We start from the raw sequence: 14,269 nt of genomic DNA on the forward strand, positions 1-14,269 counted from the left end.
TTCCTCAGTGGGGACCCAAGTTTGGCACTTTCTTGTCTACCCATATGCCTTTTTTCATAAAACAGTTAGACAACAGAACAACAAAATGGCATTCAGTCTCTCTGAGGATCCTGCCTTATGAAAGATCCTATGAAATCTGGCAGAATATGACCTGGAGCTTCAAAAGTGGAGTTGGACAGCAGGGACAGGCAGACAGACAGATACACACACGCACCTACACAAGTGCAACGGTTCCCACCTCCTCTCCTTTCACAGCCAGGCTAGCGAGAATGACGGAGCACTCTTAACTCTGCCCTGTTGTGTCCGTTCATCACAGCACAAGTTTGAAGGCCAGGACCAACGGCTTTTTCTGAAACTGTGCAACACCAGATGTTTTTTTCCTGAGGCCTCAGACACACACGTGCAGCGCACTGTTATTAAAACTGGCTCATACTCCCTGCGTGCAGGAAAAAAAATTAAGGCTGTGTGTAAGGTTAGTTCTCGACTTTGGCATCCAGCATTAAACCATGCAGACTCGGTCGACTTCCAGAGTTGCTTATAGACCATCCTTTCTGTAGCATCCCAGCGGAGTGGAACAATTCGATGCACCAGCTGGATGAGAAGTGCTTCATGTGCTGCCAAATATACCATGTAAAAACCATAATGCAGCCACCTCTGGGGCAGCCTGACAAGCCCATGGCGACTCGCAGCAATACCCTGCAGCAGATTGAACCAAGAGGAGGGAGCCGCTTGAGAGGATGCACTGGCTCATTACACAGACTTCCTCCTCATGGTTTTCTGCCTGGTCTTTCCAGCCTGCCTCCCCCAGTATGGCTCGTCCTGTGGGTTTTTCTTCTCCTGCTAATGTTTCTGTATTCACCTCAGACCGAGCCAAGGGCTCCTTTTAACCGAAAAAGGCTGTTTGTGTCAGTATCTTATCATCTCTGTCTCAGTGTCAGCTCAAGCCTTGATACCTCCTTCCTCCAGCAGCAGATTTCACTCCTGCATTTAGAATTTCACCCAACCACCCTTTCTCAGCCACTTCTTATTTTCCTCCAAGAGTTCTGGAGGAGCATTGCATGCCTCACCACGGTGCTTCCCTGCCTGGGCTGACTTGGAGCTGGCCCCTGCCAGCCGAGGCAGGAGCCTTAACAAAGCCTGCTGTGGTCTCAGGTGGATGCCCAAGGGTGCAAGGGTCCTGGGGACAGCTGGATGTTCAGCCTTGGCTCTGCTTACCTGACAAAATCTCCTCCCTCCTGGCATGGCCCCAGTTCCGCAGGGCTGCAAGCTGACCTCTTCTGGGTAGTACCAGGGATGTTCCCCCTCTCCCAAGTGCCCAGTGCCCCAGGTGGGGGTCCGCTCCCCCATGCCCAACAGCAAAGGCTCCCTGTGGCTCACACAGCACAGCTGTGGTTAACGGTGCAGTGCCTGGCGAGTGCTGTCGGGGCAGGGCAGGGTGCTCAGCACCCACTTGCTGGGGGTTACCTGCAGGTGGGGGCACTGGGGTGCAGGGATCTCTGCAGTGCGCAGGAGGGGTAGGAGCCCTGAACCTGCCGTCCAAAGCCAGCTAGGAGGAAATGCACTTGGCAGTGGGAGATCCATGGGTCCGCATGGAAAGGCGAGGGACTCCCCTTTCTCCTGTAGCAAAGCCCGTACCCACCAGGGAGGACCAATGTCCAAAACGGCGCAGCTTCCCCCTTACCCTACCTGTAAAACCCTGCTGCGGCTTTGCTGGGCCATTGGTGATGCTGGACGCATCACGCTGGTGCCAGCCATGTGATTGACAGCTGCCAATCTCCAGCAGCGCAGCTCTCCTCGGGCCGAACACGCCTGAGGGGCCGAGTTAATGTCCCTTCAGCCTTTCTTTGCCGGCGCTCCGGGGTGAAGCAGAGCGGCCTGCGGGCTGGGGGGGGCACGGCGGGTACCGGGAGCCGTGCGGGCTCCCCGCGGCTCCAGCTCCCGCTGCACCTGCTGCCCCGTGGGGGGCAAACGGGCTGTGCCCGGGGGGCGGCTGCGGGACAGGGGGCAGCGCCGGGGCCGCGGCCGGGGGGGTGCGCGCCCCTTGCAGCGCGGCTCCGCGGCGGGCAGCGCTCCCCGCCCCGCGTCCGCCGGGGGCTGCGCGGGTCCGGCTGCAGCACCGCGGGGTGGGGGAGCCGGGGGAGCCGCTTTGTCTCGCCGCCCGCGGGGCCGGGGGTCGGCGGCAGTGGGAGGGCGGGAGGAGGAGCGCGGCCCGCCCCCGCCGCCGCGGTACAAAAGGGGTCGGGCGGGCGGCGGAGCAGCGTGTGCCGCCGGGCAGGGCCGGGCAGGGCCGGGCCGGGCAGGGCAGGGCAGCGGGCGGTGCTCCGGTCCCCTCCGCAGCGCCGTCCCGGCGGGGCCTGCGGCCGCCCCGTCCCGCCCCGTCCCGCTCCGCCGCCGCCGTCGGGCCCGGGACCATGCGGCGGGCGCGGGCGCTGCGCCGCCGCGGAGCGCTGCTCGCCTGCCTCTCCCTGGGGACGCTGCTGGCCCTCGCTGACGCCAAGGGGGGCTTCTACCCCCCCGCCGCCCCACTGCCCTACGGCGGCAGGTACAGCCTCTACACGGCCGGCTCCAGCCCGCAGCTCGGCCCCGGCAAGCCCGTGGGCAAGCACAAGTAAGCGACCCCCTGCGCGTCCGCGGCCGCGCAACCGATCCGGCGGGCGCCGGGCATCGGCGCTGCCTCCGGGCATCGGCTCCTGGGTACCGGCTGCGCGCCGGGGCTCTCCGGGCACCGCCTCCCGTCAGGCATCCCATACGGGGCACAGACCGTGGGCGTCGGGTACCGGCCGCACGTCTGGGCTTAGCAGGCAGTACCGCCGGGGGACAGGCTCCCGCGGACACCCAACCCCCGGTACCGAGCCTGGGTACCATTCCCCTGCCCCGGGCTGGGCAGCGGTCCCTGGGTACCGGCCGCGGGCATCCCTTTCCCCACGCCGGCTGGCGGGCAGGGCAGGGGCGTCCCTGTGTCTCGGTGCATCCCTCCGTGTAGAGCAAGGCTGGGGGGCTGCTCCGCGCAGGAGGGTGTGGGGCTGTGTTTCCGAGCGGGCTGGGGGGGACAGACTGTGTGCTGCAGTTCCGTGCGCGGCAGGACTGGGGGATGTGGGGATGGGGATGCCTGTGTGTGCTTATGGGGTAGGTGCATGTACCTGTTCTGCATGACATGGGTGCGAGGAGGGGGGCGATGTGCGGGAGGGGAGGGAGGCAGTACACAGACCTATGCATGAAAACGCTGGTCTGGAGGGAATTTGCCCATTTGCTTGTAAAGCACAGACTTACTAGTGTTTAAATATGTTTTCAAGTAACCTGGAAAGCTCAGGCAGACAGCAATGTGGGCTTTACACGTACTATAGACTTTTTCCATTCAACTGCAAAGAGGCTGCTACTTTGGGGGGGGGGGGGGGGGGGGCTTGCTTCCCTCCCCTCTTGTTTGCTAGAAGGGTTTCTGTCAGGCTTCTTTGAAAAAGGATGTGGTGTTATGAACAAGCTGAAATGAATAAAGTAACATTCGAGACGAACAATACTGGCAGTGCCAGTGAGAGCTTTCTGAAACCCGTAACATTTTCCAGCTGCTCACTCTTAAAACATCAGGCTGGAGCTATGAAACTGCTAGCCACAGGTGGGTGAGAAGGAAAGGGATTTCTGAGAAGGAGAGCGAGCCAGAACCACCCTAACCCAAGTAGTCACAGGTAGTCAGTGTTTGTTAGTAGATCTGCCCGTGTTGGCTACTAGCTTGCTTGCAGAGGGGTTTTGCAGTGTGTTTGTAAGTAGATCCTGGATTTATGGATAGGCAGTGATTCTAAATTTCCACATGCACACACACACACATGATCTCCCTTCCCTCCAGCTAAGAAAAGTGGCTGGCCTTTGCTCTCGCGTGGCCCTGTGCACAGACAAATGAGTCACTTTTGGAAGAGTGGGGAGCGGCGCCGATCCCTGCACACGCTCTGAGCCTGGCAGCCCCTCGCCAGGGCAGAGCCACTTGCATCTGGGCAGGATGGAGATGCTGGCTGTAGCTGGGACCTGTGGTGCCCATCCCAGGGGAGCACAGAGAGCCCTTAGTGAGGGGCTGGGGTAGAAGTGCTGGTATTGGGGGGGAACAAGGGGGATGCACTGGGCGTGTGGGGTCAGGGGTCCCTGCTGGGAGGGTGCAGGGAGAGCCAGGGTATCGGAGGGAGGATGAGCATGCTCACACCTTGCTGCTTTGTGGAGGGACCTCCTGCCCCATGTGGGCTGTTGGAGGTGGAGGAGCCTGAACAGGGGCTCTGGGGGGGTTATGGCAGGCCTTGGCATGGCTAGGGGGTGTACTTTGTCTTCACGTGTTTGCCATCAGTGTGTGTCCCTCCTTCATCTATCTTTCCCCATTCATGGTGAGCCAGAGCTCCACTGCTGTGTCCCCAGATGGTGACGGGGGGGGGGGGGCGGGGAAGGGGGGAGGCTGGGGAGGGCTGCACACACACTTGTGCACGCTCAGTCCCCCAAACAGGAGACACCGCTGTCCTTCCCAAACCCTTCTGCTCTGTCGTGACTATCCCAGTCCCTTCCCTCGCCTCCACCTGGCAGAGGTGTCTCAATGCCACCTGGACCATCACCATGCCAAGCCCGGGAGCTGGGCTGAAGGCCCTGCAGCTCAGTTCTGTGGTCAGCCCTGAGGCTGCTCTGCACAGGCCACGCAATGGTGATGCCAGGGGACTTTGGCTGCTTCCCAGCCCAGCCTGTGGCCAGGCAGCTGAGCTGCAGCAACCCCAGCTCGCATGGGGAGAGCCGAGTCCTCCCGCCTCACTGAACACCTCCCTACACCTGCAGCTCACGCTGGCCCATCTGCTCCATCCTGCTGACCCTCTGTCTCTGCCTCAGCTCTGCACTATGTGCCTGTGCCCTCTTCTCCTCCCGCTCTGCCGTCTGCCATGTCCCCATGCCCATAATCCCTGCCTCACCGCACATCCCTGCTGTCTCTGCCCCTGTGGACCAAGTCCATCTGCTCCTGCTGGCAGCCCTGCCTTTAGCTGGAACAGCTTTGGCCTCCATCTGTCCCACCAGTGCTGCTGAATCCTTCCCACGCAGCCTTCCTCCTGGCCATCTCATCCTCTGCGCCTGGGTTTGCTGCTCGGCTCAGGAGAGGTCATGTGCCTGGAGCTGGCTGGTACCCTGTGGCACCCAGCTGCAGGCATGGTGGCAGGAGGGAAGAGGTACCACTCCTTGCAGAGGTTTCCAGCCCTCATCTGCCTTGGGACCTGGGTCACATCCCTGCCTCTGTGGTGGAGGAAGCCACGACGCTGCAGCCCCGCAGAGAGGCCAGCTTGCATCTCCTCTCCCTCTGCTGACTGTAGCATCACACTGGTCTCAGTGTGACAGTACCCACTGCAAGGTCTGAAGGCTTTTGGGCTGGCCTTGGCATTGGCAGCACTCCAAGAGCTGCAGAAGGACAGACCACCCCTGCCAGCCACTGTTGGAGCTATTTCTAGGATGCTATTCCCATAACTGCCGTTGCTGGTGGGGTTCTGCTTCTCTTCCCAGCTCACCTCCTCAGCCAGCCCATGCTGTGCTGAGCGTGGCCCAGCTCTGGGGCTGAGGCTCTGTGTGACCCCAGCACTGGTGACAATGTGGCCATGATTACAACGGCAGCAACAGTGCTGAGCACCTGGCCTCTTCCAGTACAGCAGCACTGCAGACCTGCCTTGAGTGTTTCTACCACCGAGACTGATTTCTCAGGCAGGGCTCAACTGTGGAGTGACCACAGCTGGGTGAGGATGGGGCAGCCACCAGCTTGGAGGAACACTGTGGGCCAGGCACTGCCTGAGGCTGAGCAGAGAGCCCAGCACAGCCGAGGCGAGCAGAGCTATGTTGGGGGTGCAGGGGTTTAGCTACACCCCCTTAACCCGGCAGAGGGATGCCTGGACTGAGGAAAAGGCTCCTCGTTGCTGGGGGTAGCACCCTGGCACCCGAGGGCAGCTGGCAGGGCTGAGTCCCTTGGGTGAAGGAAGATGGGGTGCCTGGGGACACCATGAGCAGGAGCCGATTCACCCAGCCCGGCCATACCAGGAGCACCTGCCTGCCCCTTGCCTGTGCGCCCAGCAGCAGGCTGGGCACTGGGGGACTTTGCTCCATCCCTGCTCCCTGCACTCCCCCAGGCCCCGCTGCTGTCCCTGTCCCCAGTGGGTGGGTGGGCAATGCCCCCTCCTCAGCAGCTGCACAGACTGGGGGTCCCTCCAACTCCTGCCCCGGCAGAGACCCCTCCAGCAGGGGCAGGCAGGGCAGGCAGACCTGCCGGGGGACTGGGCGCGTAGCCAGGGGGCTGCTACCTGCCGAGGCAGGGGATGACAGTGTCTCACTGTGCTTCCCCCTAGGAGCTACTGTGCCTACGTGGTGCAGCGCAACGTGACGTGCACGCTGCAGGACGGGGCCGAGAGCTACATCAAGGCTGAGTACCACAAGTGCAGCTGGGGACCCAAGTGCCCGGGGAAAGTGCTGTGAGTATGGGGGACACTGGGGCACGGCTTCCTTCCCCTCCCAGCTTCAGATTGCTCTCTCCTTGGGTCCCAACCCCCTGTGCCACCCTTCCAACTGTGAACCCCGCTTTCCAGAGGGCAGTGAAAGGGGCTGAAGGGATTTTCCTGGGCAAGGCAGTCAATGGCAGCGCAGCAGTGGTGGGAGGAGGCGATATGGGATCTGTCAGGAGGGAGAGGGCGCTCTGTCCTTCATCAGAAATAAATCAGGAAATCATGGGAAGCTGGGGGTCCCCGTGCAGGGAAGCATTTTGTCACACACGTGCCGTTTGGCACAAAGATGGCAGCTCAGTGAAAGCCTGACTGAGAGGAGGAGGAAACAGAGCCCATGGCTGGGGATGGCTCAGGGCTTCCTGCCCTAGGAAAATATTTGCAAAACTCTCTGCCACCTTGTCAGTGCTGGAGGGAACCACCCCACCACGCCGCAGCTAGAGACACAGCAGGGTGGACACTGGGGCTTTGTGCTTCACCACACTCTGGCCCCAGGCCGGGGATGCTGCTCCATGCAGAAATGATGCTCTCCAGCATCCTCCCTGGGCCTGCTGAGAGCAGCAGAGCTGAACACCGAGGAAAACCAGGCTGAGAAGGGCTTTTGTTGGAGCCTGACACCCCTTCTACAGTACCAGCACACGGTGCTGCAGCAGCTGGGACTCGCCCTGCGCCGGCAGTGCTGTGGGACGCACACACAGCCTCTCTCGGCAGAAACAGACAATCAGGCCCACTCGCTGACTTGCTCTTTCCTTCCTCCCATCACAAGTGCTTTAACAGCGTTTGGGGACTTCAGGACATCCTGCAGCTGCTGGTACCCGTGGAGGTCCCCAAAGCCTCTCCCGTCTCTGCAGTGTCCGTTGCTCAGCCCCTCCAGCCTTTCACACAAAACTGGGGTGAAACCGAGGTGTTTCCTGAAAGGAGCTGGACCCACAGCTGAACTTTCTGCACAGCCTTGGATGCTGCATCCATGCATGAGAGGGAAACATAGTTTTCTGTGCACTGAAGCCATCAGCTAATGTTTGTGCAGCTGCAAAAAATACTTCCCCTTGCCACCGTTTGGAGAAGGGTTCGGGGGTGCCGAAGGGCTCTGGGCTCCTCTGCCGAGGCCAGCATGACACAGAAAAGGTGCCCTGCCTTCTGGATGCCATCCTCATCCTCACTTCACCTCATGACGGCGGCTGGGTGCAGCAGTCTCCTGCTGTGCTATGTCCAGGCAGGTTTCTACACACTGAGACAAAAGGAAAGACCGTGGAAACTCAGCAGCATCTGTGAAGAAGAAAAACAAAAAGAAGGGCTTGTTTTGAAACTGTCCTGTGCCTTTGGGAAATTGTTGATTTTGAGAAATTTTGAAGTGATTCGAAGAACGGAGGATTTGGGTTTGCCTTCTCCTCCTGCACTGTGGTTCATGCAGAAGTGGCTGTACCACACTGGGAATCGTGTGTAAGTGGCATTGCCCAGGAGCTGCAGCTGGGCTGGGGACACTGAGGACCTGACCAGGGACATGGACAATGACAGGGGCTCAGCCCCATGTGCTGCCCCGAGCGACTGGATAAGTGTGAGTGCCTTACACAGCCCCTCTGTGCAGCACGGGTGGTTGTGCCATCTCCTCCAAGACCTGCTGAACGTGCTGGAGAACAAGGGCCTGATTGTGTGTGTTGTTGCAAAACAGCAAATTCCAGGATTTTCAAGCCCTAGTAAATTCAGATTGGAAATTTCCAAAAGGCAGGTTCAAAGCGCTGGTGTTTCAGAGGTGGTGAGACATGTGCGGTCTTCAGCCCTGTGCGGCTCAGCTCAGCTGGTGGGGGGAGGACAGGTGCTGGGGGGGTCCTGTGCCATCCCTGCCACCTCGTGGGAGAGTGCCACCGAAGAGCAGGGAGCAGCTGAGTCCTTCTGGCGGGGCTGGTGGGGTCCCACGTGGAGTGAGAGCAGAGAGGGAGGGTGTTAGTGTCCCACCAGGCAAGGAGATGGGCTCGCAGCCTTGTTTGCTGTGTATGGCGGGGTTTGATGTTGTAGTGCCCAAACTATGATAAAAAAACCTCCCAGGGCATCCCAGCTGGGGCAGGAGGAGGTGTAAGGAGCCATCCCTTTGCGCACACCACATGGCATCGCTCCGGTAAACCTTGCCAGCGCTCTGCAGCCTGACTGTCAAAGCTCTCGCATGCAATGCCAGCCCAAAGCACTTAGGCTTCCCATCAGACTGATGCCCTCCACACAGAGAAAATACCTTTCCAAAGGTATGTCAACTTCCTAGAGGATTCAGGACAGGATTCCAGTCGAGAAGAGGATTTTTTTACCCCACTGGGAAATTTTCTAGGTCAAGTCAAAGTGTAAAACACACCCACAAGCAGCCCGGACCCCTCTTGGAAGTGAGAGAAGCTTGCAGGGGTTTTAGAATCACTTCCATCATTTCATCTTGTGATCTCCTGGGCCAAAAGTTGCCAAATTGTGTGGCATCTGTCACAGTCATCTATTGGGCCAGGGACCAAAGCAATACACTTAGAGCTGCTTTTCTAAACATGCAATAAGAGTCCCAGGTTAAAAAAAAAAATCCAATAAATCTCTCCAGAAACCACAGATACATAAATAACGGCTCTGCTCAGACAGTCCCTCCTCGCCCCTGGGCTGTTTCTCATGCTTGTCTAGTTGTGTTACCAACTTGTTGAGGAGAACTCTTCTCTCACCATGTGCTATCACACCTGCACGCTGTGGTCTGGTCCTGGAGAAGGTGGGCACGTGTTTTTGGAGCGCTGGTTAATGAGCTGTGTCCCTGGACGGGCACTATGATGCTACACTGGGTGACGGTGCAGCAGGAGCTCTTGGAGGAGGTGGGTCATGGTCTGCAGGGGCAGCACAGAGGTCTCAGCCAGGCTTTCCCTCGTGCCTGGATTCTCCACACTCAACAGGACCCTGCTCTTCTCAATTGCTTTATGTTGAGGCTGCTTCGCTAAACTGTCTTCTTTCTTCCTCCCCTCTCCTGGAAAGGTACCGCACCTTCTTCAGACCCAAATACAAGATTGGGTACAAGACAGTGACCGAGCTGGCCTGGAGGTGCTGCCCGGGCTTCATGGGAGAAGGGTGCCATGACAGCCCGACTGACCAACCCGGCCTGCTGCCCCAACATCCCAGCCCTAAAATGCCTCCTGGACAAAAGATGTTTCCAATCCCCAGACTTCCTCCCTATCCAAAAAGCCACCCTGACTTGTTTCCAGGACCAAAGAAGAATCAGTATGGTGAGATCTTGCTCCTGCTTCACATCCCCAGGTTACCACACACTCTCGGACCTCCCGGTTCTTTCTGTTCCAGCACAAGGCATGAATTTGCTAAACCCTCAGTGGGTGATGTGCTTTCTGATCAGAGACCTGACATTTGATTGCTTTGGAGATCAATTGCTTTCTAAATCTAGTTTCTTTCAAAACATGCTGCTTCCAAATTGCCCGTGCTCATTGCTTTAAAGCATTTTTCTATTTTTGGGGTCGGTAGAGTGTGTCTCAAGATGAAGCTCCCACAGGTTGTTCTCTGTTGAACTTGGGAGCAGAGGGCTTGATCCCAAGAAGAAAAGAGGGTTTGCTGATCAGCTTAAGAAAATATGTAGAGGAAAGGAGGAAGGGCGGTCTGATATTTTGCTGAACTGGCAATAAGAGGGAGGCAGGAGCTAATGTTAGTTAGTATGGAAAAGGACTCAAATCTAGAAGATAGCCAAGGAGGGAAGTTGAAGGAGCACCAGCCCTGACCGTGCCCTCTCTTCCTGTTTCCCTGTGCAGGCAGGAAGCTGCCCGGCCTCTTCGGGGACCGCCTGGACCGGCTGGAGGAGGAGGTGAGGCGCCTTTCCCAGTCCTACGACAGCCTGCACACCATGGTGAGTGGCCTGGGGGACCGCCTGCGGCTGGCCATCCAGGAGGACACCTCCAAGATGATCGGCTCCCTGATGAACAGCCCAGGCACGCCTGACTCGACAGTGGGCTTTGGCATCATTCCTGACGGCCTGGTGGATGTGGCAGACAAAGCCGACATTGCCACATACCCACCGGTGGGGGAGATCCTGACCAAAGTGACAGAGGTGAGCGATGTACTGAAGACCAAGGCAGATTTGCTGCATGAGGTTCGCGGCATGGTCCTGGACCACGATGGGCAGATCAAGCATCTGCTGGAGTCAGCCCGGCCCTCGCCCCTCACTTCCATTGACATGCTGGAGGAGTACGTGGACACGAGGCTGAGCAACCTGCGCGGGGAGCTGCTCGATGGCTTTGAGAAGAAGCTGGGGAAGATCCAGACCACGTGTGATTTCCGGATCCAAGAGGTGCGGCAGCAGTGTGAGGAGGAGAAAGCTGCCAACCTGCGGCTGCAACAGACGCTGGATGGGAAAGAGCTAGAGATCAAGAAAGAGATCTCCCAGCTGGAGACCCAGATTCAAGGGCTAACGGTGGTGGAAAGCTGCTGCAGCAACCTGGATTACCTCACCGATCGCATGAACATCCTTGAGAAAGGCCTTCACAGCATCTCTGAGTCCCAGAAGAACTTGCACTCACGGCTGGATGGAGAAGTCTCCACTGTCACCCTAGGAAACCTTTTTGAAGGGCGCTTTGAGGATCTGGAAGCCAGACTGAATGCTACAGAGAGAGAAACTGGGAGCTGCTGCTCTGGTGTAGAGGACAGCATGAGAGGCACCGTGGTGGCAGAGGTGGATGGCATGAGGACTGCCTTTGAAGACAAAATGCAGACCCTGGAGGACAGGTTCATGACCATTGTGGGGGAGCTGAACAACATCAGTTCTCCTGTGGGAATGGATGGTGCGGTGGTACCTGTGCTGGAGGGGGAGCTCGCCAGCGTGAGGAAACAGATGGACGAGATGCTGGAGGTGTTGCAGAATCGCCTCATCACGCTGGAGAACACTTGTTCCCTGGGCTGCACCTCTGCCTCCAAAGATGTGGAGACCTTCCGGACAGAGATTGAAGACTGCCAGAACAAGAACCAGGACCTGCTTCTCCGCATGGACAGCAATTATGACCTCCTGCGTAAGCTGAATGCCACCATCCTGGAGATCCAGCGGCGAATCGAGGAGGAAGCATCGGGGGCTTTGCAAGGGGAGATCACCTTGCTAAAGATCAACCTGAACACCGTAAGCAAGTCTCTGACGGGGCTCAAGGACTCTGTCTCCCAGTACTCGGACACTGTGACACACGTCAACTCCTCACTGGATGAGCACGAGCGGAAGATTGAGGATGAAGTCCACTCTATCCAGGAGAAAGTCAACAACCAAGGCTCCCAGCTCTTCTTCAGCAACCGGCGTGTCCTGAACCTCAAGGGAGACTTGGAGCAACTCAAAGCCAGGATTGTCAGCGACCTGAGCTCCTGCAAGAACGTGGCCCACAACCTGCAGCAGGAGATTGCTCACTTTGATGACCGGGTGGCCCGGGTGGAGAGCGTCTGCGGCAGGCTGGGTGCCATCACGGGAAGCCTGGGCGGCATCAGGGATGAACTGGAGAAACACACGGGCAGTCTGTGGGACTACATGGACCACATGAATGGGACCCTGGCTGCCCACTCTCAGGAAATAACAGGACTGAAGGACAACCTACTTGACTGCCAGGCCAAGGTCTCCGAGCTGGCGGAGCAGGTCGGCCACTTGGAAGAGCAGGCGGAGGGGAAGCAGCATTAGCTGCGCTGCCACGTGCTTCTTCCTTCTCCTCCCCGGGAAGGACAGGCTTAACTTATATCACACAGACTTGCTCCAATGTGCCAACAGTTCTTGGGATAATTTTTTAAATGAAAAGATAAATTAAAAGCTGCTACAAAACCTTTTTTTTTTTTTTTTTTTTTTTTTTTTAAATCTTGTCAGCCCCACTTTTCCGTAACTGCCGTTACGGTACTTTTGCTTCCCAACACCCAGCAGCTGTCCCAACCCCGGTGCAGCAGTGTCACCGGGGGCGTTGCTTTGGCTCCTGGGCTGATGACCCCAGAAGGACAATTCAGGAGGAAGCTGGAGGTGGGAACATTGGGTTGTTGTTTTGGGTTTTTTTAAATTTTATTTTTGTGGATTTATCGCTTCTTGAAGAATAAAACCCTGTAGTTATCAGTTGAGAAATAGGAGTTTCTCTGACCTAGCGACCACCTGCATCTTAATCCAGGGACTGAGCAGAGCCAGGGCTTCTTACAGGGAACAAAATTCACCACAGGAATTGCAGATTTCAAAGAACACACGTATTCACACATCCCCCTGGGAACTGCTTTCCCCTTTCCAAGACAGCAGCCCTCCTCGTGTATGGTAAATCCATTTATACTACTCACTCTTCCCTGCAAACGCACATGCCTTATGGAGCGTATGAGGATATACATTAAGAAAACACACATACGTGTATATATATATATATATGGTATGTGGATGTATATTTTTGAACAGTCCACTGTTGTGGTGCTCATCTGATTGCCATTTCCTCTAGCTGCCCCCACGTCCCTTGCTGTGTTTTGAAGAACCACATTAAGCAGCTAAAACCTGGTGCAGCAGTATCTGGGGCAAGGGGTGCAGTCCCTTGGGGCTGCCGTGCTTTGCAATCCCACTTTGCTCTACTCTCTGGTTACACCTGGGACTGACATGAAGGGTTATGGAAAAACTTTTGTCTTCCCCAAGGAGATGTGTGTCCATAGGTTTCTGCAGAGACCAAGCTGGGCATGGAGCAGTCCTGTCCCTTTTCTTGCTTAAACTGTGAAGGTGGTTTCCCTCATCTCGTCCCGGGACAGGAGAACTGCAGCTGCTCCAGGGTGTGAGGCTTTCCCCGTGCAGCAGTGTCGGAGCAGGAGCCTGTGTCCTCCTCACGTTCTTCTGAGCCCACTGGGATGCCAACAGCCCTGGGGACCTGCCCCGCTGTGGAGCAAGGCAGGGAACCTTTGAGAAGATCTCTTGAGACCTCTCCTCATCTCAGCCTGGGAATGGAAACCCCAGATGATTTAGTCACCTAGACTCTGGTTTCCCACGAACAGGCAGGCTGGAAAAGGTTGTACATGTTCCTGAGCAACTCCAGCCTTGCCCTGTGGAGCACGTGCCTGGACTGTGCAGCTGTTGCACACAAAACCTGCCTCTCCCAGCGAGCCCGGCATGGGTGTCCTCTGCTGCTCAGCCAACGGGGGCTTCATTACCAGAAAGGATGAAAACATCAAAGAACCTCTGTCTCACCAGCTCTGGCACTTTATAGCAGAGGAACATATTTTTCCTACCAGCTCGGCGTTGCAGCTCATGGACCCTCCCATGCCAGCTAGCCTTCAGCTCCCACAGTGCCCATCAGCCTCACCAGGCTGTCCCTGCTCTTCTACACCACGATTCCCCCTTGGTCCCCCCATCCCACAAAGGAGGAGCTCTGCGCTCCAACAGCGCAAAGCAGCAGCAACTCCCAGCACAGATGCATCTGGGTGCCTTTTCTCCTCCATAAAAGCTGGATGAGCTCCCTGAAACAGATGCTTCCAGGCTGAGGACCACAGGGATCACCAAGTCTAGCTGGCCACGTCACATTACCTTGAAGTGGTAAAAGCTCTTTCTGCTGCCAGGGGAGCACGGGCCACCAGCTGTGTGAGCAGGGAGAAGGGACCTGGTCTCCCACCACTCCATCCTGCCATCTCACAGGCTGCCAGTTGCTCACAGCACCAGACTTCACTATTGCTGCTCTGGGCTTTGCTGATTTAGAGCCATGCTGGAGCTGCTGAGACACTTCTCCAGCTGACAAGAAACTCCAGCTACCTTTGGGCATCCTGCAAAACCTGCTCTCAGACCACAACCCCCCCTTTTTTTTTTT

At 57.4% G+C, this 14,269-nt stretch overlaps 1 protein-coding gene across 1 annotated transcript; it reads left to right on the top strand.

Annotated features, from left to right (window-relative positions):
* The first annotated feature begins 2,295 nt into the window (after positions 1–2,295).
* On the top strand, positions 2,296–12,294 carry EMILIN3 (elastin microfibril interfacer 3). Its single transcript, XM_055814682.1, has 4 exons — positions 2,296–2,608; positions 6,339–6,461; positions 9,471–9,718; positions 10,250–12,294. The coding sequence occupies exons 1-4, from the start codon at positions 2,412–2,414 to the stop codon at positions 12,142–12,144; spliced, it is 2,463 nt and encodes an 820-aa protein (XP_055670657.1). The 5' UTR covers positions 2,296–2,411; the 3' UTR covers positions 12,145–12,294.
* The last annotated feature ends 1,975 nt before the right edge of the window (positions 12,295–14,269 follow it).

The sequence above is a fragment of the Falco peregrinus genome, chromosome 9, assembly GCF_023634155.1.
Source record: "Falco peregrinus isolate bFalPer1 chromosome 9, bFalPer1.pri, whole genome shotgun sequence".
NCBI classification, from domain to species: Eukaryota; Metazoa; Chordata; class Aves; order Falconiformes; family Falconidae; genus Falco; species Falco peregrinus.

Excerpts from the sequence above, each read along its gene's own strand:
- EMILIN3 (XM_055814682.1), top strand. The coding sequence starts at position 2,412 with ATGCGGCGGGCGCGGGCGCTGCGCCGCCGCGGAGCGCTGCTCGCCTGC. Across the intron at positions 6,462-9,470 it reads AAGTGCCCGGGGAAAGTGCT|GTACCGCACCTTCTTCAGAC; the intron begins GTGAGTATGGGG and ends TCTCCTGGAAAG. Across the intron at positions 9,719-10,249 it reads ACCAAAGAAGAATCAGTATG|GCAGGAAGCTGCCCGGCCTC; the intron begins GTGAGATCTTGC and ends TTCCCTGTGCAG.